Source organism: Pezoporus occidentalis, unplaced genomic scaffold, assembly GCF_034315485.1.
Source record: "Pezoporus occidentalis ecotype Australia unplaced genomic scaffold, CSIRO_AGI_Poc_V1 ctg7, whole genome shotgun sequence".
NCBI lineage: Eukaryota > Metazoa > Chordata > Aves > Psittaciformes > Psittacidae > Pezoporus > Pezoporus occidentalis.
This window is the reverse complement of record NW_026916052.1, coordinates 8,116,175-8,143,687: the sequence shown is the minus strand read 5'-3', so window position 1 is coordinate 8,143,687 and position 27,513 is coordinate 8,116,175. Positions and strand designations below refer to the sequence as shown.

The 27,513-nt window shown below is 43.0% G+C and overlaps 1 protein-coding gene across 1 annotated transcript in view; it reads right to left on the bottom strand.

The window, feature by feature from the left end:
• UTRN (utrophin) overlaps window positions 1-25,236 on the bottom strand; it is a 368,969-nt gene extending 343,733 nt beyond the window's left edge. The window contains exon 1 of the mRNA XM_062641830.1: window positions 25,063-25,236. Within this exon, the coding sequence (XP_062497814.1) occupies window positions 25,063-25,141 (79 nt within the window). The 5' untranslated portion in view covers window positions 25,142-25,236. The remainder of the gene's footprint in view (window positions 1-25,062) is intronic.
• Between the last annotated feature and the right edge of the window lie 2,277 nt (window positions 25,237-27,513).

Genomic DNA, 27,513 nt, shown 5'->3' with positions numbered 1-27,513 from the left:
TTCTACTATTCATCCCTCCCTCACCTGACATTTACTGCAACAACCTGACAACAGGCTCGATAAAATTTCATTACTTTTACAAAAACATTTTGAAGCTGAAGCCTTCAAGAATTTGCTTTGTTCCCTTTGAGTTTCAGTGTCTTATCCCTCCACTGTTCAACTGCTTTCATGTATTCTAAATGTATGTACATAGTGAGTACACTCATGATTAGGAGTACATGAGTATGTAATAAGTAACTTTGAAGAAAAGTTTTTACGCCGGATACTGAGATTCTGAAACACCACACATCATCTGTGTGTTCAGGACCCTCGTGCCATTCAGCAGATGGGCTTTTATAACCTCCCAATCTTCCTAGCACGTGATGCTCTGAATGGCACTCCGTGTTTGCCGGTTTGTTCCTTACTTTGCCTTGTCCTTTCTACCACCCTACTGGCTCTTGCTATTGCTATCAAGCCCTGAGTGGGTTTTCTCATAGGATGATTTTCTTACTAGCTTAACTTCTTGTTCCTGAGCTGCAACAGGGTGCTTGCTGAAAAGCAGCACCTTGTTTCTCTCTGAAGGCCTGTCAGCACACACAGGCAAAGCCCCTTTAACTTCACAAAGCTAATGCTGAGGCAAGTTGCATTAAGCTTGTTTAGAAATATAGGTTGGTAGAAATCCAATACAAATACAGGAGGAGGAGAACAACAACAAAACATGCTAATTGTTGCATGGCAATTGTAATTCACTCAAAACACACACGTGTGTGCAGCCCTTCAGGCTCTTTGTTACTCTGCCTTCAGCTTGCACAACATTTCGGCAGTTCTCTATAATACCTGTATTCAACCAGACATCAGGCTATCTTCATTAATTTCATATCCAGAGACAGCTATACTGTCATATAAACTTTTCCATTATTTATGCATAATTCACTCACTGTAACTGTGCTAGTTTAAGACAGTTCTATGGATGAAGCATTAAAAAACTTCATTGCTGCTATTTTATTCTTTTTACTTGGTACCATGATCATAGAATTAATCCTTTTGGTTTGTTTTCTTTAATCTGCTTGTAGATGCTTTTGTTTGTTTGTTTTTAAAATAACTTTGAGCTCTGACACACTGCACTCCCTACAACAAAGTTTGTCTCAAAAAAAAAAAAAAAAAAAAAAAAAATCACTTTCTAATCACACAAGTACTTCAGGTCACCCACACCCAAAAAGTCAAACCCCCATCCCATATTATCATAAACATGTTAGAAGAAAAAAACTAAATAAAGGGGATCCCCATGATAAAGACCTTTAGAAGTTAGACTGCAAGATAAGTGGGGCAGTTTAGAAGAAGGGTGGCAAGGTTCAAAAACAGAACTTCATACAGATGCAATTAAACTGTTTGCAATAGTGCTTAATAACATAAAAACCTACAATTATCTGCCTTTGGTAAAACTTGTGCTACTGAGTGTATGTGAGGCCCTGGATCATTGAAAAGTAGCTCTAGTGTAAACGCAGCCAAATAACCACAAAGAGTCAAGAAGCTATTTTACCTAGCAGTTTTTAGAAGTCTATTTTGACCCTAAATTCTTTAGATACAATGAACTGCCCCCAGCCCTGCTGTTTTCCACCACCTGTTTTGTCTCCCCACTTGCCTCCATATACTCAATTACTCCTCCTGCAAACAACAAAAACCTCAATATTGTTAAGAAAAAAAAAATAATCAGCTCTCAAAGCAAATCACAAGACAGTTCATTCCGTCTTCTCACTCCCACACAATCGCCAGGTGCTGCCACACTTGTGATCTTGTACCTCCTATTCCACCATAATTAGCCTCATCTTCCTTGCCTTGTTCTACCCATGAGCTATACAGCTGTTAATCAGTTGTTTGAACCTCCACCAGGGAGGTTAAACTCAATCAGGCAGGCCAGTACAATGCATCCCAGTACAGCCCTAGTGAAGTGACTATAAATCCCTACCAATACTGAAAATAACCACTGCATGCCCCATTTTGTCTCTTACAAGCAGCACCAGGTGAGACCACTGAACTCCTCCCACCAGCACACAAAAGCAGGTACAGACAAATATGAGGGGCAACAACATTGCCACAGCAAATCTAACTTCTACATGTCGCTGCAATGCATTTCTAGCAGCCAGCTAGACCATGACTCATAGTCACCCGCAACACGAGGTTTCTGGCTGGCAAAACAAGCCTACAGAATTGTCCAGGGCCTGCCCCAGCTCTCCCTGCCTCCCCTGAGATTGGGTGGAATTGCTCCAGCACATTTCAAACTCTGGATTTCAGAATTTTGTAGAGATGGAAGAGGACAGGGATATGTGCCCAGCTGTAGACAGCAAGAACTTCATGACTACTACAGGAAAAGCAGGAGCTCCTTTCAGTTACTTTCATGACCATTCATTCAATTCCCCATGCTCTCAACAGCTAGTTCCAACCAAAGCCACTGAGGGCACTCTAATGGTGTAGCTGGTTTGACATTCGTTCCACTCCTTCAGAAAACCAGTCTCAACAACAGCCTATTTCCAAACTAAAGCCACTGCTCCAACCAGGAAGTCTGCTGGGAAGCCATGCAGCGATGACAGGGAATGCTTCCTGTCTCGCTTCTGAGCCACAGCATCCACCATGACCAATCCTTTGACCCACCCATCCATCAAAGCCCAAGGATGGATTAGACACAGCAAGCAGATCACAGAGCTTATGTGTATGTCTTCCCCTCCCCTAAACCCCACATCGTGTTACAGAAGAGCCAAAGATTTGTTATGAACTGGGAGGATACAAGGCATGGTCAGGTTCTTCTGCTGCTGGGGAGCAGAAGGTTCAAGCAGCAATCCCAAAACCATGCAGGACCTGGGAGGTGGCAATGGGGAAGAAGGCGAGCACTTCCAATCCAGCCCACTGACTACAGAAATTACACAGGCTCCTGCGGGAACCAGATGTTTCACAGCTTCAGGCTTTTTTCTGAAGGTAAAAAGGTCAAACTTTATAATTAAGCTCCATGGCTAATGCCACTATAAAAATAAGGAAGTTTCCATTTCATTTGCTTCAACTTGCTCTACCCTAGAAGTTCCCATTCCAGCATGCTGGCAGTAGTCTATAATCACAGCCAGCTGTGACAGGCTTTCTTCACAATCTGTAAAAAATTGAGCAGATACTAAATTCCACTCTTAGCAGCACTGTATCATCCTAGAAAAAGAAGGGAAAAAAACCTACCACACACATCAGGATAATGTTAGAAAGGCCCAGTAAACATTGCAAGTACAAAATAGCGATCACATCCACAACAGCTTCAAAGAAATGCACCAGAAATGTTTCAGCACTGTCAGCCTGAAGTTCTCCAAAATTATTTTGGAATAAGCCAGGTTTTAACATAACCCAGGTTAGAAAACATGCACTGCCAAGATCCCCTTCATCAAAAGGTCTTCTTGACAGCATCACTATAATACCCAAGTACCATCCAGCTAAGCACTGCAGAGTTCAGCTCTCTGTATCCATCTCTCTTCGCTTTCTGGCCCTGGAACTGTGCCAACAGCAGCAAATGATAGACAAAGGAGGGGCAGGGATGGATCACTGGACATATACATCCCTTGTGTTTATATATGAAATGCATTATGAAAGTGGAAGCCAGGCAAATTAGAACTGTGTGTGTCTCATGTTTGCATTAACAAGTCGTTGCCAGAACTTTGACTAGGATTTATGAACAATGCATGCAGGAAATGGAAGAAAAAAAAGAATCATAAAGAAATTATCTCTTGTCTAAAAAGCTGGGCACATGGTGGTGAACTTACAACTCAGTACAAACAGAAACCATAAGGAAACCATATACATAATGCTTACAGGCCGAGTTAAATTTTGACTTGAACAAAGCCAAGCTCACAGGAGCAAGCCCAGTGCAGCCACTAGCACAGAACTGTGCAAGCCTCTCCGGCTGGGTGGGGACCTCTTGCTGAGAGTGAAACTAAGATTTTCCACCAAGTTCATGAAATCACCACTATTTCTGTTCATTCAATCGAGCAGCTCAAACACAACTTTCACACTCGCATACAAGAGTAACACAAGGAAGGAGACAGGAACATACAGAAGCACAGGAAAATGCAGCTAGAAATTTCCATATTCAGACCCTGACCACCAGAAGAGATGTAGTGTATCTTGGATCAAGTAGAAAAACGATTACCAGCTTTTCTCCAGCAGAGTCAGAAGGAAGCAGTGAATACACCTGCCTCTTCAGTGTGCAGATGCCAATGTCCAGACAATGCATATATACAAAAGAAACTGGCAGATGTCAGATAATCAAGGTACCCATGAGAAAACCTTGAGAATTAACCTTACCAACCATGCAGAGTAGCGGAACTCAATATCCATAAATAGTAATGAGAATTGTTTTGAGATTGTTTTTCATTTGAGTTGTCAGAGCTGGCCAGGAAAGGGGGTGGGTTGGGAGTGTAGGGGAAGCAGGAAAGAAGCAGCAATAAATACTATCTCACAGAGGCTGGATATCAGCATTCCCTCAGCTGTTTGCCTGAGATGCACTCTTTCTTGTCTGTACCTACTACATGAAGTCTCTGAGCACACAAAGCAACAAAAATGTGTCCTCTGTTTGACAGTTCTGTTCTGAATCTCTCTCCCCTCTTATGAGCCTTTTTCTGACTAACTCAGATTATTTGTGAATAAGGAAATTAACAATAATAAGGAAGTTGTGAATGCTCCATCCCTGGCGGTGTTCAAGGCCAGGTTGGACAGAGCTTTGGGTGACATAGTTTAGTGTGAGGTGTCCCTGCCCATGGCAGGGGGGTTGGAATTAGATGATCTTAAGGTCCTTTCCAACCCTAACTACTCTATGATTCTATGATTTACCTTCAGCTAAGTTATGGCATTGCTTTTTAAAAACAAGTGAATGAGCAAGAATACATATTCTCCACATGGCATTCTTTCATTCTGGGGAAAATATTCCCATCACAACCTAGAGAAGTACCATTCAAGTCTGAAGGTAAAGCTGGGGAGGTGAATACATGGGGGTGGGCCAGGACAGGATGCAAGAACTTCCACCCCACCACATGGCTGAAGCAGCACAGACACATTCTTTAGTATGAACTGAGGATTTACCATCCTCCCAAGCAACCAACTGGAAATGCCTTGTTAAAGACAGACGTTAAGAATCTTAGATCTGCACACCGCTGTATAATTATTCTCAACTTGAAAGGGCTGCATAATTTCTCAGGAATTTCACCATTTCCAAATGGAAGTCCCAGAAGGGAAAATATAAACAGGTCTATGTACATAAATGTGTGCACAGGCATATACATCTACATATACATATGCCTGTCCCTCTTATATTTAAGCATACACAACAATGATGACAAAAAAAAGCATCTTCTCCCATCAGTTAAAATCTACCACCTTATTTAGTGGCTGTGCTTCTGTACATCAGGAAGAAATATCCAAGTTACAGGTGTGTAATTACATTTCTATTTACTTTACCATTCATTTTACGTGGGGGGAGGGGTAAGAACAGGAGCATTTTTTAAAATATGTCATTCCCTGGGGGCTGAAACTCATTAAGCTTGGTTTGGTTTGGGTTCTTTTTCAGGAACAAGCTTTCCTTCCCTGGAGCTCTTTCATCTCCAGTACCCAACCCTTACAATAACTTCAGCGGGTTATAAACCCATCCCCTTGCTTATCCCAGACTAACATGTGTAAGTTCTCAGCATTTTACTTGAGACATTTCTGCCACTGAACAAAAACTGTGTTGCCATTCTCCCGAAGTTAGTCACAGGTGACACCTACTTACCCAGTTACTAGTTTTAACAACAGCAAAAAAACAAAAACCAACTTACAGGAACATACTAATCTTTGAAAACTCTACCATCTTTCAATTTTGAAAGCATTAGTCCACATCTGCACTGAAAAAAAAAACAGAAAGGAGCAGGAAGTGAGGGTAAGCTTTTTGTGTGTCTTATGATTTGTTTGTTTTCTTGAAGACAACTAAGCTGTAGCACTAAAGATCAAGGCTCATCTTCCTGGATGTTCTTGATATTTCCCAACAAAGGCACTAATCAGAGTTATGGATAACCTGAATGTTACATGCATCTGTGTCAAGCCCAAGGTCTGTGACAATCAGTAGTGCAGACGAGAGGCAAAGAAAACACCGATTTTACAGTTTTCCCTCCTGATTAAGAAGGAAAAAAAACCCACTATGCTGCAGTATAAACAGGCCTCATCTGCAGAGAAAACAATTCCTTAAAAATCTATGGCTACCACTGTGATACGGTGACACAAAATTATAATTATAGCATAAAGAGGTCTTCAGCACTTCAAGTATCAGCTGTATGCGCATCCTAAGCAACATCTTCCCTTAAGAGGGCAAAAGGATCCATTTGGTAAGGCAGCTCTGATGTTAGGCTGCATAGGTTGAAAAACATAGTCAAGAAAAACATTAAACCTTTGAAACATAGAGAGTCATTCACTAAGGAAACCCAAGACACAGCACTAAGACTGGTAATAGGAGAGATGAACCACTGGAAGCAGTCAGCCCTACTGACAGATTGCACCCAACTGAAATAAGGAGGTTTTTAAAGCGATTCAGTGGTTCAAGAAATTCCACCAATCGGGAACCAAGATCAGGAAAACTAAACACATGGAAAGTTACAGCTGCTTCTTTATTCTTATCATCTCTCAGCAGAAATAGCTAAAAGAAATAACAAGGAGGGCAGGGATAGGCAGATGGAAGAACACCACACTCAAGGGGGTAAAGAGAAGGAAGAGCCATACTAAAATTCAGTACCTGGATTAGATTTTAATACCAAACAAATCAACATGATTCTTAAATAATAAATTCATTAGCAGGTATTTTAAACACACAAGACACAGCTTCTGTCAGCAAATCCATCACCCAATACCTGCTGGACACAACTGCTTACTAAACTCCTCGTATGTTATGCGAAGAAACTGCCTTTTTCTTTTTCCCCAGCTATTGTGCTTTTATATTAAGTTGAAAGAAGCTTCTAAGGCATTTCAAGCATTTCCACCTACTCCCCATTTTTATGCATCAATACAGATCCTTGTGGGCTGGAAAACTTACAAGTCATTTCTTGGGATTAAATTTTAACAGACTGTGTTATATTTGCACAGCTCTGGTTAATGAAGAAATGACTGGTGGAGGGTATAATATCCTGATATTCTGTATGAATTTCAATTGCCTACAGATGGTTAAGCTTAGCCCTACCTTCCCACCTGAAAAGATGCACACCAATAATTTCTCCCTCAACCTTAAGTAGCTCAGCTTCCATTTCACTGAGTGGTTCCATTTCACTGAGCCCTTCCATTGCTGTGCCCATGAGTGCCCTGCCATGCATCCTGCGGTGGTTGAACTGGAGCTGTGGGTCAGGTGTGATCCACACATGGAGGAGCAGAGGTGGGTGTTAAACTGGAATTACTCTGCCCTTACCTAATTGAAGAATTCTACCTGGCAACACCATGGCCACTGTAAATCAAGTAATTTATAACAGCCAGCACTGTTATTCTGACTTTTACAATCTCCATCGCTCCTTCAGATTTGTCAAACTTTGTTATTCAAACGAAATTATTTCTCATCCCCAATGCAGGCCCCCTCTCAACCCAGTCAGGTTGCTACAGGAGAAAAAAAGCCATTCTAAGAGGAAAGCCAGCTTAGAAAAAATAAGGAAAGAAAGTGAGCAGTCTTCAAATCTCCACAAAATGAAGAATTTGACTCAAATGAAAAGCAAGAACCTTTCTTTCTACAGCGTATTAATGACAATAACTCAGCACAGACTAAGAGATTTATCAAAGCTGAGGTCAACTTGCAATTTATGAAAAACCCTTGATGAGGTCTACAAAACACAACTAGTTCAATTTCAGTGAAATACAAACATCTATTGGAGTAGGTACAAAGCTTTTCCCTTGTATAAGCAGTTTTTAAAATAAAGGTCTGATTGAATAAACGACAATCCATACACAAGATGCCTCTGCAGAATCACACATTGCCTGGTTCAACTCTCAACATCCTTATTCAGCACATTATATATGTGCCTTTTTTCGTTTTAAAATGTGCTTTTGGAAAGAAACCGCTAACTTTGCATGGAGCAGCTTGCAAGATCCCAAAAGGTTTTCTGCCACACTTTGTCTACACTATGGTGCTAATTCACCATATAAATATTCAAAGATATTCCTGAGTAACAAGGGAACACTCTTTTGCAGCTACACAGCCACATCTATGCTTAGCTCACCGCACTAATGCTCTGCCCTCTGGAAATGAGAGGTCAGGTTCTACAAATTTTCCCAAGAATTTAACAAAGTTCCACTAAAACAAGAAAAAAAATCCCAAGACAAGAACATGATGTTGGTCTCCTGAGGACACTTTTATGCCATGTTATTTAGCTGCCTGGAGTAAAATTTTCTCTGTAGATGGAGCATAAAGCTCCACTGGCCTCCTGGTTCCACATTTTTTACCCATCAATCTGAAGACAGACCTGAAAAAATCAAGTCACAATGAGTTTCTATGTGAACAGAGACAGATGGAAAGGCAACCACCTGTACTTCAAGAATCCGTCAAATACTAACAAAACACCAAAAGACCATCACAAAAGCTTATGAGGTGATCTCCCAGGTAAGCAGGGAAGCTAAACAAGACTAAAGATAGCCATCCACATCTTCCAGGTCAAGCACTATACACACATCAGCTCAAAGCTAAAATAAGTTTGGGAACGGAAAGGCTTGCTTTACACTAAACACAGAGTCTGGAGCACAGGGGTAAGCATGAAGTAAAAATATGTAAGATCTGATGCTGTTTTGTTCAGAATTTTTGTCAAGAGGCAAATCATCTTATTTTAGAGATTAAAAACCAAAGAACCAAAGGACAAGGAGATATTTCTGCACCACTGTTTCAACAGTTTTAAGTTAAATATATTTTCCTTGAGAATGCCATTTTAAAAGCAGTCTCTTGCAGATATATATATTTTTTCTTACTTGAAAAAGAAACTTTTTAAAAAATAACCTTTTCCAAAATTAAATATGTGGTTATTTATATTCAATTTAGTTGTTTATTCTACAGAAGGAAATTTGAAACAGGACTTTAAGAAAGCTGAGAGGACTTGTTTAACTAGTTCCGCTTATCATGAAAAAGACAAATTATAATCATTGGATTAGCTCTTGATAAGTTTTTTGCTAAGAAAAATCCACTCACCTTTTATTAATACACCACCCTTTAGTACTGAGGTATAATTAAACCTGGTTGCACTATTTTTGCACTGGAATGGTAGAACAGCAGGTTATATGTCTATGCTACCAATATTTAAACAAACGGCAGATAATCATTTGTAATAAGACAAATGACTCTGGAAGACATGACCTGTCTGACCCACCACTCCTCAGCTCTACTCTCATCATCCCAGGTCCTGTAGAAGGGGCTAGAAAAAAAAACACATCTAAAGATTGTTAAGGAAGGGAATCTGTATACAATAAAAACTTTCACTTGTCCCCGTTGATGAAGATAGTCAAAGGATGCCTTAGTTTAAAAACAGTAATTTCACCAGAAATTTTTACCTCATTCCTGTATTGTGCATTAACTGAATACTCATATGTAGAAATAAAAGTCTGTGAAATAGGTTTTATAACTCTTAACTATAACCACCGTACGCAGAAAGGGCAAACTATGTTATATGCCAATTCACACTGAAACTAGATTTTGCAATTTGCCAGACTTTCAAACAAAGCTTTTGTAATCACTTGCAGATTCCAAACTGTAGCAGAGTTCAATTTACTCATCCAAAACAGAGAGGAATAAAAAGAAAGGGGAAAAAAATAATAACCTCTATTAAGTACTCCACAATACAGACACAAAGCAGATAAAATGACAAGTCCCACACAATTGGCACACATTATTTTTTTTCCCCCACTTACACCACATGGCATTGCAGAGAGCAGATCCAGATCAGAATCCACCCCAACAACCACAGATTCTCACCAAGATCAAACATAATTAATTCAATTGCTTTTTAAAGACTTCCAGTAACATTAGTTATCATAATTACAATTCATCTACTGTGTCAGCTGATAACCTTTCGGCTCTGCTAAATTTGGGAGAGCCAAGAATGTATTATTTCCTTTTCTTCATTGTACTGCAAATGAGAGTTGAGCACCAAATGTCTACAGCCTCTTTACATTTTTCTGGCAGCACAAGAGGTTCTTAACAGGATAGCAAGTTAAGGTCCTTTTCAAGTGCTGGAATAGTATGAAAGGAGCCTTATTGCAAATGAGAATGCCAGGCAGACATAATATCTTGTAAGGAACAAAACCCCTTTTTCTCCCTTCTGTCCTCAAATCTCTAGGAGGAAGAAAACAATTGTGTGCATTTTGGTATAAAGGGAAAAAGCATGTCAGTTTAGTGCATATAAGGACCCAAATCCATCAGAAGACAGACTTTTCAAACTGTAAGAGAAAAAGAGCTACAATTCGTTTCACAATTTCTCTCCTCCTTCCCATACCCGCATGAATTGTGTAGAATACTGTCAGAATCAGGCTGCACTAGTTCTAGGCAACAAACTTCTATTTCAGGTGAACACTATGTTACTTTAACATCTTTCAACAGCGAAGTATATCAGAAGAACTTGTGTTCTTTAACCCCTTCCTTCTCCTAGGCAGCAACTGAACATTAGATTTTCATGTATTTTTATTATATGGGGACACAAGTGTAAGTTAAAGCCAGAGGCTGCAGGGCCAAAACAAGAGTTTATTACAAAAGTTGGCAAGAACTAGCATGAAAAATAAAAAATAAAAAAAAAAATAAAATAACTGAAGCCTTTCTAAGCAGTCTTCATTTCTCTCAGTCAAGTTATCTAAACATTATATAGACATAGTCCATTTTCACTACCTGGCTAATGGTTCCTACTTCACCCCAGCTCTCCCACCCAACAGAAACAGGGCCATGCTGTGGAGGAAAGGACACATCAGGACTTCCAAGGCAACAATTGGCAGCAAATTCCAAGCTTTTATTTTTTTCTTCCCAAATCAAACTAAACCCAAAATCTTCACACAAGTATGATTTCCAACATGAATTACTTCTTCTTAGCCAGCGCCAGCAACAAGGTTCATGGTGGATCCTATTTTCTCCAAAAGCTGTTGACAGATTTGGACTAGTTTAGAAAGGATTTCACTGTCAGCCACAGACTTAACCCAAAACTAAACTTAAATCACTTAAACTAGGGCCACTAAATCATATATGGATGAATACAACAGCACAAGACCTCTTCAACATCATACTGGAAAGAAACGGAGAGTAAAAGCAACAGCAGGTCAGGGTTTCCGAGTCAATTCACTGCTTTCACGCCAATTCTCTCAGTGCTAAAGGCAGTCTACCCAGGCAACGGACAAAGAAACCACTACCTCACATGCAGTATTTTGCCCAGAACACCACAAATACATTAGCATTAGATTATGTTCTCTATTTATAAAGCCACAAACTGTAGAATCCACCAGGTTATATGCACTAATTCCTCTTCTCCTGTTCCTGTTGAAGAAATTTCTGCCTTAGAAATGGGCATTAAATGCTAGAGTGATCCCTGACCTAACCCAGTAACCCCTAATTTAGGCGTAGCATCAAATGAACCAGTGAGAGACAGTTTCAAAAGCAACATTAAGGTAGCTGCAAGAAGCAGGAGCTACTGCAATGTGAAAGTGCCCTGGAGCAGAAGTACCACACATTCCTCTGCAGGGTAGGTACCTTCCTCAGCTGAACTTACTGACATAAGGCCCATCGCACACGATTCATGTGGAAATTTAGGAGCACACTGCATGTGATTCATGCGGGAATTTAAGAGCCCCAAATAACAGCAACCTCACCCAGGAAGTCACCAAGAAACAGACATTAACCACGCCAACCGCCACATGCTGCATCATTCATTTCACATGATTGACTATACCATGTGAATGAATGTAAAGCAGAGATCAGAAAATGAGGAGGCGTTTGACCAGGATAATCCTGTAATGAGCCTACAAGCGCACTTGCCACCTCAGTGCCAGATGCCAAAGCACCACCAGCACACACTGATAGTACCAGACAAATGGAGGAAACAGCTCTCCAAACATATCCCCTTATTTCCTCCATGCAAACATGGACTCAAGGATCCATTATTATCTATGTGGTGACATAATTCCCCTCTATACACAGCCCTAAGCTCCCCTTCTTTTTAAGCATCTCATTTATTTGGACTCTGACACCAACATAAATTTCAGGATCATTATCTTATCTCAGGTAAATGACTACAGCAATTAAATCCCTCTTTCTCCTGCAGTGGGAAACATTTATCAGAAATGTCTCAGTGCACAGGCCAGTCCCTCTTGCAATACAAAAGCTGTTTATCATGGTAACTCTACATTCTTGGAACCACAAACAGGGGTGGTGGCTGGATGGCTGCCCATACCAGCAACAGAAGGGTTCGGTTTGGTCATTCTATTTTTGGGAGGAAAAGGAGAGCAATAGTCCTTTTCACTAGCTCTTGATTAATGACCTTCAATGTCTTTCTCCTGGAAAAAAACATCAAGGCTCACTACAAGCCTGCTCTCTGGCTTTGACCAGCATCTTTCAGCACCAAGATTTGGTACTGATGCCCCAGTGTCAGCTGCAGCAGATGGACAAGCTGAACTTTGTTTTTTGGCCTTCATCCTCAGACATGGCCATCAAGCAGTACATCTCTAGTGCAGAAATACGGAACAAATGCTCTGCCTCAGAACACGTTGAGGTTTGTCTGACTTACTAAGATACGCCTTCAGTTCTCTCTGGTCCCTCACACTCTTCCTGGCACATGTTCTCTTGGTGCAATATGTCAGGAATGGGCCACATCTCACCTTTCACTGTGGCCTGGTGCTTGGGGTAATGGTCAGTGGTTTGAAACCTTTGAAAATTTGAACTGGCATTTCAAGAGCAACAAGGCACGAAGGCTCTAATTAAGGCACAATTACAGGAAAGATGGGCACCACCCCGAACTTCACCCCCTTCGCCATGACTGTGTTTTGGAAAGAGTGACCATTGAACACTTCTCACTGTGCTGGACAGCTGAGGCCCCAGGCACAGCACGGAAGCAAAGTGCTGCACAGGCTTCAGCTGGCAGAGAGCCCTCACAGCTCCCTCCAGCCATGCAGCGTTTCATAGAATGGTTTGGGTTGGAAGGGACCTTAAAGATCACCCATTTCCAAACCCCTGCCATGGGCAGGGACACCTTCCACTAGACCAGGTTGCTCAAAGCTCCATCCAGCCTGGCCTTGAGCACTGCCAGGGATGGGGCAGCCACAGCGTCGCTTGGCATCCTGCTCTAATGTCTCATCACTCTAGTAGTGGGGAGTTTTTTCCTAATATCTAATCTAAATCTACCCTCTTTCAGATTAAAGCTATTGCTCCTTGCCCTGTCACTAAATGCCCTTGTAAAATGTCCCTCTCCAGGTTTCTTGTAGGCACCCCTTAGGTACTGCAAGACCTTACAGACCTTCTGCACCAGCACCCACTGGGCAAAGTGCTCAGTGACTTCAGCAACAAACTGTAGCTGTTCAATTAAGCTTTTGAGAAAGATGCCTTACAGTGTCTAGTCCCTTCGTAGACAGCTAAGCTCTCTTCCAACTGCTTTGGTACATCAAGCCCCAGAGTTTCTCATCAGTAGTTACTACCTTCAGCTTACCTTTCACTGTCTTCTCTGTACAAATATTCCCGTAAGTATCCACAAACAACCTTGTCTTCACTGGAGTTATCCTCTGTGAAGATGATCTAGACCAGCAGCTAAATCCTCAAGGAATGGTTTTTTCCCTCCCTGCAAATGCCTGCTAGGTCAGGGAGGTGACAGAGTTCAACAGGAAAAAAAGCATTAAGATATTTTCCACCTGTTTCACTAGATCTTTAGACTGTCTCAAACTGCCCTCTGTTCACACCATAGGAGAGATGCTGCCTGAAAAACAGGAGCATAGGGGTATCCCGGTGTCAGCACACAGCCCTACCGCAGGCTAGGACATGTCCCAGCACTGTCACATTTGTCTTTCTATCCTTCCCTCATACTGTGATGACACAAGGAAGGAAAAAAGCCTCTCTAGCTCTTCTGCTCTTCCCCCAGTACGCTGTGGGGTGCACACTGAGGGAGTCACTGCAGTTTTCCTCCAACTGGAAGAAAAACCATGAAGCTGAAGAAGATCAAGTAAGAACTTCAGCTGAGTAAGAGTGTGTGCATACATACACACACAAAGAAAGATAAAAAGAGCAACTGCTGGGAAGAGTGGAAGTATGTTTCTTCAGAAAGCAAGGTTTGGGGCTTTTTAGTTTATTTTGGTTGATTATTTTTAACTGCATAACATGTTCAGAAAGCATTATCATCATATTTGGAATTGAACAGGACGTCTATTTTTAAATATTATTTATTCAGTCACAAGTCATCCCCGGAAACAAGACAAATGATAATAAAATCAATGCCATACACAATCGCAAAGTCGCCCTGGCTGTAAATTAGTGGGCGGCCATTCTATATTGTCATCATGTTTTACAGGAATCTCTGGTTTGTGTGTACCACAACACCTTTCCTGTGTAAAACAGACTATATCTCATCTCAGTCAAGATCCCACATTTTAACTCCAGTTACTCCAAAGCATCTTCTTGCAATCCCAATTTCTGCCAGCCCAACCAGGTGCATGCATCAAGGCAAGTTTATACACTCAGGCAGAGAGCAGGCTATCATATTGTACGTTTATAACATGAGGCTCAAATTGAGAGCTATAAATATCCCAATCTCACAACTGACAGCAGACCAGCATTAGTGCTAGCAGGAGATGGATGAGTAGAGATTTTTCTTCTTTCCAGTACATGCTCTTCCGATTTGGTCCTTCTGTTCTGGGGGCTGCTTCATTATAGTGCCTGACACACAAAGGTACTTGTTACCACCGAGACTCTGCCCACTTGATGCCTCAGTCAGGCCAGACCATAGGATCTCACCTTCCCTACTGTACACCTGACTTTAACTTTACTATTTCTCCAAAAGGGAATAAGACTCCCAAACTAGCCATCAAGGGGTAATCACCCCCCAAAAGCAACCCATTTCATGAGACCAGCTACTATTCTTTCCTCCCATTGCATTCTCTTATGTAAGGAAGCAAAACTGTTTGAATGAATGCAACTTCCTTTCTTTATAGATACGGTACCCTATGACACACAAAGAGCTTTATCACACTGAATCACATGTGTGCCCTGCTCAAGATTAACTGATCTTTTAAACCAGAGAGGCTCTGAGGATTTTCAATTAGGAAGACTGCTTGTTTGTTTGGAGGGGTTTGGTTTGTTGTTTTTATATTGTTTGGTTTGGTTGGGGTTTTTTTTTGGGGGGAAGAGGGGAGATTGCTTTTTTCTCTCTGCATTTTCTTCATGGGAAGGAACACACCCAATACCATTAGTCACTATGTAAGCAAAACGGCTACTATCCTTCCTGAATGGTGAAATATTTAACACTGCCTGCTGAGAAGAGGAGGTTATTACCATACAGTGATGGAAAACCTGCTCCAGCAGATTGCAGGTAGAGGAGAAGGCCTCAGAGAAGTCGGGAAATTCTTAGATTGGAAAGATCTGGAAAGGCGAACAGCCTTCATGACCTAGTACAGAAATTATTTCCTCTCTTGAAACAAACATGAACAACAAAATACAAATTACATGGAATTAATTAACCTCAAGTTTCGTAAAGTTTTAGGAACCACTTACTTCATTATAGCCTAGATGTAAACCTTTCTAAAGAGCTGCTTCATAAAAAAAAGCAAATAAATGAATCTAAAATTAGGGGGTTTTCTTAGGTTTATGCCTTGCTTCTCTGGAGGCGGGTCTACATAAAGACCCCCGAAGTCATTCCTGAGACCTCCTAGCAGGTTCTCGTGCTCGCTCCTGCCATGCACACATGGATGCGTAAGAAAGATGCAGACAGTGCGTTAATCCTTTTGGCATAAAAAGGCATTTTTATGAACTCTGAAGAGGTGTCATTCACAGAGAGGCTCTGCTGGAGGACTCAGAAGTAGCAGACACCACTGTGGCTGATGTGGCAGCCACTCCACCCCTGTGTCTCAACAGCTCTCTAAGTCTCAACTGATCCTAGTTTTCTTTGGATCAGAAAGGGAAAAGAAAAGCACCTACATGGAAACATGCCTCAGACTGATGCCATCTATTTCCCTATACCCATAAATAGAAATAAAAAGTTTTTTCAGCAATGGTATGATGCACCCAGGCATCTTGCTAGATGGAAGCAAGAAGCTTTTGGCAAGAGCTGGGGTGTATTTGCTAAAACTGCAACTCCACTCAATCTTTTTCATTTATTGCTCTTCAGCAGGTGCAAAAGAAAGAGGGAAAGAGGAATCTGGTGAAGCAGCAGTGCAGAACATCAGATGAAGAGCCCAGCATCTGCAGACTTTGTAAAGCACCTCACTAAAGTTAAGGGTAATAGAGACAGTTTTCAATCTCCTTTCCTTTAATGCTGCTTTTCCTGTAAACAAGAAGGAATCTGTTAGCATTCAGAGGGCAAATAATGAACTTGAATCGGGTTTCAATAGCCTTCAAAAATACACAAGGTGGTATGACATTTGTGACAATAGGCACATTCCTATTTGAACTCTTCCTTCCCCCTTCTTCTGTCTTCTGACATGCTAGTTGTGCACATAGTCACTTCCAAATTAATACAATGGTCAATGTTTTACTTATGCTATCAAGATAGCAACATAATCTTCCAAAAGTATGTTTCAAGGCTTTAATAAATTCTCAAATGTCCAGCGAAACAAGAACAGTGGGTTGGGTGACTTTTTTAAGTGCCCTTTTGTCCTGAATTCAAACAATAATGAATAATGCTGAAGTTGGGGGTGGGGGAGAAACAAGCCTTTTGTGTTCTCCTGGAGCACCTAGGAAACAATAAGAGGCAGTAGCACAGAGTCCCAAGGATGCCACTGGGTTTGTGGTCCACAGCCTGCTAGGGACATGCAGGAGCCTGCAGCACTTGCTCCCATCCTCAGTACAAGAGGGAGAAACAGCATCCCCGCCCCTGAGTACCCAAGCACTGATGAGTCTGACACTCCACCAGACCATTCCTCTGCACAGATGATAAAGTGTTTAAACACGTTTTTAGCAGAAATACCAGAGTGAATACTTCACATCTACTGTGACCATTAATAACTCTCAGATTAAATTTAATAAACTGTATTCTAAATGAAGTGTATTAAACTAGATTAAAATTGATTTAATTAAAAAAAACAAAAGAAAGAAAAAGCTCAGTAAACCACACCAGCAAGCTCTAAATTGGGCACTACAGCAAAGTCCAAGAGAAAAATTCCTGAGCATAGAGAAAAAGCATTCGGAGATTATGCACCACTATCCCAGAGAGAGCAAAACTATAACAAGAAGGACACCACCAGACTTTCAACTTCCACAAAGTCTTTTCTCAAGAAAGAGGCAAGCGTTAACGCAATGTGTTCCCATGAATTTCCAGGATAAGCTTCATCCAAGAACAAGATGTATCTGTAGAAACCAGAAAGAAAGCAATGAACTCTCTCTGGGAATGATTTATGCTGACTGTAGCTGGTCAGCACTATTAAGTTCTAACAGAAGTGAAAACCTAGAAAGGTCTGTTGGCATTGAAATACTACTTTATTTATTCTCTTCTCTTAATACAATCGCGTTTTATAATACAGCTATTAAAAGAGCATAGAAACCAAAAGGCTTCACTATTCCCAGCAAGCTCCCATATAATGTTCAAATAAATCTCCATTTGTTATTTAGGCACAGACTACTCTTCTTTGCTCATCCAGGACAGCGTGGTAAATTAACAACAACAATAAAACCTAGAAAAACATTTCAGAACATCTCCACCACACCACTCTTCTATAATCAATAATTTGTAACATAACATTTTAGGAGCATATTCCACCTTTGGTCCTCTGCCATGACCTAAATTAAGAGGGGAGAAAAAACCACATTTGATGCTAGGCAGTAAAAGCGGAGTACAAAGGAACTAACTGAAGTTATTTGTGGAATGAGTTACATAGATCCATCAAAGCATGGTCTTTCACAGCTTAAGTGCATGTTTCTCCACAGCTAAATACGTAAACCAGCGAGTGTCCTTCTATGTTTTCTAATTCCTCTGCAATGTCTCCAAGGAGGTTTTGGATGGTGGGTCCTCCTGGGTTTCCACAAGGTGAGGGGAAAAGGTGTTGAAAAGACCTTCATTACCAATAATTTATGCTTAAAAGTATTGTTGCATATTCCCTATATTGATTAGCAAAATAACCTTCAGGATACGTATCTTATCTGTATATCTTTTCCTACCAGCATGTAAGCAGTGTTTCTGAGACAGAAGTTGGTCTTTGACTGAAACATGCTGCTCTTCACCCATCAGGAGAACCCACATCTGAAAAAGGCTAGGGAATGCTTCTCTAGCACAGGAACTGCCTCATTACAAGAGAGCTCCCAATGAAGCTAGGCAATGCTCAAGTTATTCCCCTCCAGCATCTCAACATGTTTAATGCATCTGTCCTGTGTACTCAGCAGATGAATGAACATCTAAAAATGCAAATTATTAGAGTGAACATGTTTCTGCATATAAGAAACCTTTAGAAGAAGGTCACTGCCATGGTTGTAGATGGGTCCCCATTGATAACCGAGGCTTGTTGTCAATTGCTGAGGCTTACCTCCAGAGCTAGCCAGAGAGTCAGAGGAAAGATGCAGCCCATAACACACACAGGCAGAAGGAATTGTGACTACCCACATCCTCCCTGTTACAGCCAACCACGTTCCAGCAGCCTCCCCACTGACAACCAGTGCTCAGCCCAGCCTGCATAGGCACCATTCACAGTCATGTCAGAGCCTCCTGGCTGCTTGGATGTGCACCTGGAGTCATAGCCAGTGACTCTGTACCAGCCCCAGCCCACTGGACCCACAGATAAGCAACTACAAAACTTTTAACTACAAGTGTTTGTATTTTGGTTCAGGTTTGTTTTGGATTGTCTGCTCCACTTAGGGCTAAGCCCAACTTGCATCATAATCAAAGTTAAGTTTCTTTTTACTCTCTCCACAGGCAGTATCAGGTGGTATGGATGTCCTTTCAAATAAGAGGGTCAAAGACATAATATCCTAATAAATAAATAAATGGCAGTTTCCGATGACTCCTCCTAGATGGCAGATGTTTCCCTGACTTTGCAGCTGTGTGTATTTTCAAGTCAGTAGTTTCTTGTCTCATTCCCAAAACTACGGCTTGCAGGAGCTGTATCACTGTCTTCTATGAAACCTACAGATGCCAGAGGGCTCTTCTATTTTCTTAGCCTGTTATTTTTGTTGCTACCTTTAAAACTCCCAGCTTTCTTCTGAGGATATACTGCCACTTTCTGAAATTACAGCCCAGCTTGCTTCCCCATTCCATTTCAGAAACACACTGGGGGGGGGGCAGGGGGGAGGAAGACATGAAACAGACTTCTGACAAAGTATGAAGCCCTAAAACTTATTCTTTCACCAGCACAATAAAAAGTCAGACAATGCAACTCCTCCCTCCCACCTCACAATGTTTAAACCCTGTTATTCATTCTTCAGACTGTTATTAAGGCATCCAAATAAACTCGGCTCACTCCAGCTTCACGCTAGGAGCATCTCAGCTCCCAGGATGGGTGGGAACAGCTGCACTCTTCTAATTGCGCATTTTCCTTTGAAGGAGGGATACTGTACAACATAGGGAAAGCAGATCATGCAGGCTCTAAGCACAGCAGTCCATTGCAGCTACCTGGCAGTGGAGCAGCTATACTGGCCTGAAGCAACACAAGTTCATCACAAGCCCACGTGCTCTTCCCCCTTGCCCTTCCACACCCAGCACATCGCCCCACTTCACTCACATTTGAAAGATTTTAATAACAACACTGCACTACTCTTCCCTGCTCACAAGAGCACACACCATGGACAAGTGATGCTGCTAGGAGGAATAGTCAAGACATGGAGCAAGATTAGGAGCAGTTACTGAGAGGTGTTACAACAGCATAGCTAATTCTCTGCTAAGCTGCCCAATGCTGTGAAATTGGAGAATTTCTTTGCATGTGCAAATATTTTCACTATAATGTATGAGAGTCTGCCTTCTTCCCCCAGACCTAAGGGCTGAGAGAAGGAGACGAGCTTTAAAGAACGCTGGGGGAGGTGAAGCCAGAAACTTCCCATTGCTACTGATCTGCCCCTCACCTAGGCACCTCTTCTCCATGGGATCCTCATCCATGGAGAGTCCCACACCACCAGCAGCTGCCTCTCCCCAGCCCCGCTTTCAGACCTCTTTAGAAATACTTAAGACGCTACATGCAGTGCCTCACACAGCAGCTCTTGCCCAGGGTTATACCCTCATTTCCTGGCAGAGCACACGCAATTCAATGGGCTGCTTTTATGGTTTGGCTTCCCCCCCCCCCCCCCTTCTTTTCCTCCCTGAGGAGCATGAATTTCTATTCCCAGGCAAAGTCGTGCTTCAAACACACGGAGCAGCATATGTTATTTCTTCACCTACCAATCAAGAGGCTAGAAGAAACCAGCCTGGTACTTATATATCTGCCATTTCATAAATGCTAGGCAATACCCTAGAACTGTCTTCATTGCAGCATCCGTTCTGTCCCTAGCAGACAGCCCAAGAAAAGGAGGCGATACAAATGATGGAAAGAAGCCAGACTACAGCAACCTAAAGGCTCAGTTTTGAAAAACTGACATTTTAGTGGCTAGAAATAAGGAGCAGCAAATTTGTCACTTGTTTTTCATACCTTGCCTGCACATAAATACCTGAAGAGTTCACGCAATGCAAAACTGGCTATGCCAACTCTGCACCTGCTTGATGGAATCCTAAGGATCTGCCTGCAACTATAAGGACTTCCAGCCATCATTTCACACTGGTGGAGCCAAAGGGACAAATGAGAAACAGCACGTTCAGCCTGTAGGGACCCATCAGCAAGAAGCACAACCATAGGAACTGGTTTCAGAGGCACGTGGGGCACTGCGTGGCAGGGAGATCCTGAAGCAAGTGGGCTGCTAGCTAAGCAAGCAGTGCTTCATAGGGACAAACAGAGAGAGAGAGAGAGACAACAGTAGAGGTTCTAAGAACGAACCTTGCCCAAGAACTCCAAAAATAAGTTGCAATTTTTCAAAGCAGTCTTTCAGTCAAATATAGTTAATGTAATTAAAAATGAAAGGTAGATGAGCAGAATTAAGTTCCCCTCAATTTAGACAGGAACTCATATCTTAAAATGCACCAGAGGCGTAGAGTAATCTTCCAGAAATGTTTTTCCTGTCACATCTTACTGTTTAATTATATATTACCATTCCAAGCTAACATGACAGATTTTAAGTGAGTTTGTCTTTTTTTCCATAATTAATCATAGCAAAGACTCATCTGTTCTTCAAGCCCAGTGATGACAGCACTGTTTTCACCACTGTAAGGCAATCATCCTACTGCATTCCTTCCTGAAAGCTATTGCAACAAGAAAAACTCACCTATCTGCACAAGATGCTTTTCAAAGATATAAATCAGCTCCATATACATTACTTCATACTTAGGGAAGTAAAAAAGTGAAAACCACTTTTCCATAGCAAGTAATCATACAGACACATAGGCTAATAATGCTAAATAAATGCTAATTATAAATATATAATCCCAACATAACTGGTCAGGAACAAGTAATCCTACCCCTTAAACATCACACACTCGGAGCCATCAGCATCCACCACTGCTGCAGGAAGAAGGGAGGCACTTAGCTCTTCTGTGAACATAAGGCAGTCTCCCTTATAATTACCAAGGCCAAAAGTTATTTTAAAGGCAGCTTGGGTCACCATCATATTCTATTCTAAGTGCAGAATATGCATCTTCAAAAATAACTTGTAGCTATGTGTAGATCAGTGCTAGCAAACTGTCTAATCAAAGAAGAGCCACATCCAAAGTAGGAAAATAGGAAATGCTAATTGGAAAACAGAAATAAGTCTTTCTTTTTTCAGTACCACAAGTCACAAACCTGATATTACTGGACACACACACACGACTCTCTAGCTTTGGAAAAATCAAGCATTTATCACTTAGAACAGCTACAACATATGGCACATTCACAGAAAGTTTTCTTGCTGACTGCTCAAGGTAAAGGTATTTCCAACATAATCAATAATACACAGGGATCTCTGTTCAAAGTGTTTTACCTTTCATCCTCTCAGTCTGAACTCCCCAAAGGATGAATTGAAAACTTGCAAAATTACTTCCCCCCCATCTGTGAAATCCTGTGACACACACACACATTTGGGGTTTGGTGGGGTTTTACCGTACAAGCAACAAATAGAAACCCAAGGCACTGTTAACTGATTTTGATTGCTCTATGAAAAATATATGATTTTTGGCAGCTCTCCTACATCCTTCACATGGTGTGCGGGTAGCTTCCCAATTACAGGTCATTACGAGTAAGTTACATAGCTTGTTCTGCTCATAAAACCAGGCATAGATGGGCACCACACTACCCTGAGCAGACGCGAAACTTCATATGTTTTATTCCAGTCTTGTAAGAGTAACTTTAGATCAAAGCTCAAGTTTTCAATAACTAATCACTGTATTAACAGTGTCACTTTTATGGCTTTTTAGGTGCTTTCCAATTTTCCAAAGCAAGATAACTAAAGCAGCAATAACCACAAAAAAGATAACATACTCAGTTTCACAGGCTTCTAGTGACTAAAGTTTACATTTGTATCCAAATATTTGGATACATTTTTCCTAGCGCGCTCTTCCTTAAGGCCTGACCTCCAAAAGAGAATTTCCTTCCAAGTTAAAACAAAATACAAGATTCAGTCGTGTTTCTTAGCCATCACTTTCAGAAGATGAATGTTTTTAAATAGCCACAATATCCTGACAGCTCTGTGATCTGTTCCAAAAAGATGAAGAACATGTTGAAAAGGACACAGACAATTGCCCAGGAGAGCACAGAGAGGCGAGAGGGAAAGTGATCTTTACAGAGGACACTATACGTCTCTCTCTTTTTTCATTTACAACAATAGAGTCAACTCTATTTCAGTGTACTTATTTAAAAATGCTAAGGAATAATACACACTGAAAATCATTATGACACGCAGTAATATTATGACATATTAAATCACTAGAAGCGGGGTTTGTATCTTAGTTAAGAATGAGAATATTAAATGCACATTTGCATGCTCTCTTTAATCAAAGTGTTAGAGAATTCCCAAATCGCAGGTGCTAAATGCATAGAGTGGTGAGAAACAGAACAATAGCAAATTTTCAATGACAAAAGAAAGGAAGTGGAGATCCTAAACCTAGCCTGGTTCTGCTATCTGGAGCCTCAAAACCCAAACAGACCCCTAGCTACCCCAAGTATGAGTCTGTTATAAGGTCATCACACTTCTACTGTACTCCAGGCACACTGTAAGAACATCCCATGCTGGAAAAGTCTTCCCAAGAAAAAAAAAAAACCCACACTAAACTCAGTTTTCTTTTCTATCAAAATCATCATTCTTTTTTCCAGGTATCTAGGAAAAATGGAAGACTAGCTTGTAATATTTTTCCAAACTACCCTTTAATTTGCTGCCATCTATACTTCAGGAAACTTGAGCCCTTTCATTAGGAAATCCCTCCCACAGGTTTGCTCATAGAAAATGGAACATCCAGATCCAAACCAGAGTATTATTTAGAAGAGATGAATTATTTAAGATCAATCTTCACACGACATTTTTAATTCAATGTGCAAGTCTTTTAGCCTTGGGAGTATTAGAACATACATCATTTTCTCATTAACAGAGAAGAAGAAAGTTAAAGGGGTTGTAACAGAAGATTTACAATTGTCTGCCCTAACCAAAACAACAGAACTTACTGTACAATTTGTTCATCCAAGGAAAACCTCAAATACAGCCATGTGTTCTCAGACATCCTATAAAACTGTAGGACTTGGGTACGTATATGCATACAAACTGTCTGGAAGCCACCCCAAAACTTGAAGCCCTCAGAGGTGCTGACTATACACTTACAATTAAGTAAAGTTATGTCCAAAGGTTTCAAAATAACAGCAGAAAATGTCAACCAGCACTACAGAATTCAAGATGGAAAACCACAAGAATTTCTGTTTCATAAACTGCACTTCCAGAAGTTGAGAAGACTGCCTCAAAAAGAGGAGGTCTAAGAAACAAACTACTCATACACCAGTGGGATCCAGATTCAAACCCACATCCCACTTAATATGACATATCAGATCACCACCAACTGAAAAGCTACAGTTCTTAATGTATGGAACATTCAAAAAAACCACAGGCTTCCAGTATTGAAGGAAAACCTTCTGACAGCAGGAGCACTTTGCATTGAAGACAGAAAAAAAAAGAGCCTTTGAGGCTAAAGAAGCAAGCATCCAGTTTCTCAATGCAGCACAAATTTCAACCAGGGTTTAAACAACTCACTTCTGCCCTCCGAAATGCTAAAACGAGGGTACCTTTACACCCGAGAGGTACCTCTTCAGCATCCGTCTGAGCCTCTGAACACTCAAACTTACAACCAAAAACACCCCCCATGTTTTTCCAATAACCTTCAGCTCCGTTACATGAACATTTTGCTAGAGGAAATGCCTGAGTGAGTAGCTTTAGACAACTGTTTTATATTAAGGAGGAAGCACGTTAATTTACTGCACGAGTACGAGTACTACCGCAATATGCACTTTTAGGAGGTACAGTATTGCAGCCACAGTTGCCATTTTCAGCGCTTCAGAATAAACACAAAAGCTGCCAACTTTAGGTTGCATAAGAGCACTTTAAGCGCGTGGTTATTTACAAAAGTGAGGTAATTATAATGCAGGAGGTGGATCCCAAATAAACAGACTTGACTAACACTGTCCAAAAAAGAAAAGAGAGATCTACAATTACTATTACTTAATTGTAGGACAGCTGCACAAACAGCCTCAGTCACTCGCTCTACTACCAATATACAGACAGAAAAACAGTTGGAGAAGCATGGTGTTTAAAAATGCAAGCTGACGGAAGAAGCTATGCATAGAGGAGAAAAGGGGGAAACAACGTTTTTCTCCACAGCTTACCTGATCGTGACTTAATGATATCGCTGAACTCATTATGTCCCCCATTAGGTCCTTCCTCCTGGTCGGAGACACGGGCCATGCTTGTGGGCTGGGGTATGCCACAGACACAGCCTAAGTCCGTCGGGAGAGGGTTCCCATGGAGGGCCTCAGCTCAGCACCTACAGCGCAGGACAGGGAGCAGAGAGACACCGTAACTCCATGGGCTACACCAGGTATGACCCCACGTGGAAAGCACAGCCACGGACCAGCTGGACAACTGCCTAGTGGCCAAGCGGCTGCTTCCTGTGCATGCCCCTGCCGAGGGGATGCCGTGTGGGACTTCAAGAGTAAGAAGGCACAGAGAGGTGCTGCGGCCACTTTGTTCCCTAGCCATAAAGGTGAAGCCTCGGCCACCCCTGGGTGATGTGGCACCCCGTCCCCACCCGCACAACCCAGAGGAGCAGGACACAGCCCGGGAGGTGACACCCTCACCACCCAGCTGGCACCAAGCGCGACATCCACACTTGAGCGGGGTGGCAAAGCCGGGGATCCCCGCTACTGCTGGGGGACAAGGGGCCACCGTGCCCCTCCGGCCGGCCTGGGGCGCCAGAGACACGTTCGGGAGAAGCCACGAAGCCCCGTGCGGGGCGGGGGGAGGCGAGCCCGAGGGACGGGCCCCTCTCAGGGCCCCGCAGCTCCCCGGCCCCCGGCAGAGCAGCGGTCCCCGCTCCCCCGGCGGGGATTTTGACCCAGGCGTGCCGGCACCTCCGAACCCGTGGGGTGCACGTCCCGCGGCGGGGCCGCCCCTCACCCCAGCTCCCCGCAGCGCCCGGTCCCGCCCCGGCACCCCCGCCCCTCCCGCAGGTGCGCCCAGCGCGGGCGTTGCGCCCCAGCCCCCCTTTACCGCCCCGGAGTTGGGGAACAAACTTTCCCCCCCACGCCCCTCCCCGCTCCCAGGGGCGCGGGGCACAGCCGGCAGCAACGCAGCACCGCCGCCACTCACCCCTCGGACACGGCGGCGGGAGGCGGCGGCCCCGCTTCCCCACGGCCCGTCCCCAGCAGCTCCCGCCGTGCTGCGCTGGCGGACCCACAACTTTCCGTGCGAGCCGCTGCCCGTCCTCTCCCTCCTCCTCCTCCTCCTCCTGCCCGTTCCCCGCCCCTCCCAGCCCGGCCCGGCCCCGCCCTCGGCCCAGGCACCCCCTTTGTCAGCCGGGCCAGCTCCGCGCGGCCCCTTCGCCGAGGGGGGGGAGGCTCCGGACGGGAACGGGCGGGACGGGGCGGAGCAAGGCGGGGCCGCGTCTGGGAGGGCGGTGGGGCCGCCCGGTGCCGTGAGTGTGGCTGAGCTCCGCTCACTTGTGCTCCGCTCCCCTGTGCTCCGACCCGCTGTGCTCCGCCCCTCGGGCCCTCCCGCCCTCACCTGTGCGCTCCCGAGTCTCCTCTCCTTCCTTTTCCTCCCGCACATAAGCGCGGTCGCGCAGCGATTCGAAACGAAGCGCGCAGTGGGTAAGGGCGCGGTCTCCCCGTCGCTTCCCATTAAGGCCGAAGTGGCACAGCAAGGGAGAGCGTGGCAAGGTGTGGGGGGCGCTCAGGACATTCATAGCGGTGAGGCACTGGCACAGGCTGGAGAGAGAAGCTGTGAATGAGCCATCGCTGAAAGTGTTCAAGGCCAGGTTGGATGGCAACCTGGTCTAGTGGAAGCTGTCCCTGCCATGGCAGGCTGGTTGGAACTGGATGGTCTTTAAGGTCCCTTCCAACCCAAACTATTCTATGATTAACAGCAGGAAATAGCTCTCCTAAAACTCTCCTACTTTGGCCCGGTATCCTAGCCCCACCCCAGGGGGTCATTGATGCAACTTCCATGTGGGAAAGGGTAGAACAGCACAGGTCAGTAAAAGTGTGCTGTGCTGGGTGTCTCGTTAGTCTCTGTGTATGAACAGGCACACATGTTAGTAAAATATTTAGCTCACACTAATTAATTTATTGCTGCATTTGCAATCTGGGAATGAACATACTCCTGTTTGTCCAGGCAAGTAGTCTGTACTCACCTGCACTCTAAGGCTGCTGAGCACGTGGCCTGTATTCATCGTGGTGGTATCAGTTCGAAGTTTCTGGGCTATCAGACACTGCAGCCCAGTTAATTCCTCAGTGTTACCTGCCAGGCCTCAGCAGTCTGGCCCAAAATGCTTCCAAAGTTAGGTGCACTGCCAGCATTGAGTGCCTCACTGCCTTAATAACAAAACCAGATACTGGCCAGCAGCCTGCAGAAAAGAAGGTTCAGAATTTATTAGCTAGTAGAAAGAAGGGAGCCCAGGCTTGGCAACATACTTATTTTGTATCTCCAGAAAAACAGAATCTGGCAGCAACAAAAGGAGGAAGATTTGTTTTCAGAAGTACTTTTTCTTACTAGTATACAGCTCGTGAGTTTACAAGATACTACAAACAGCAATAACAACAATTGTGTGTATTTTAGAC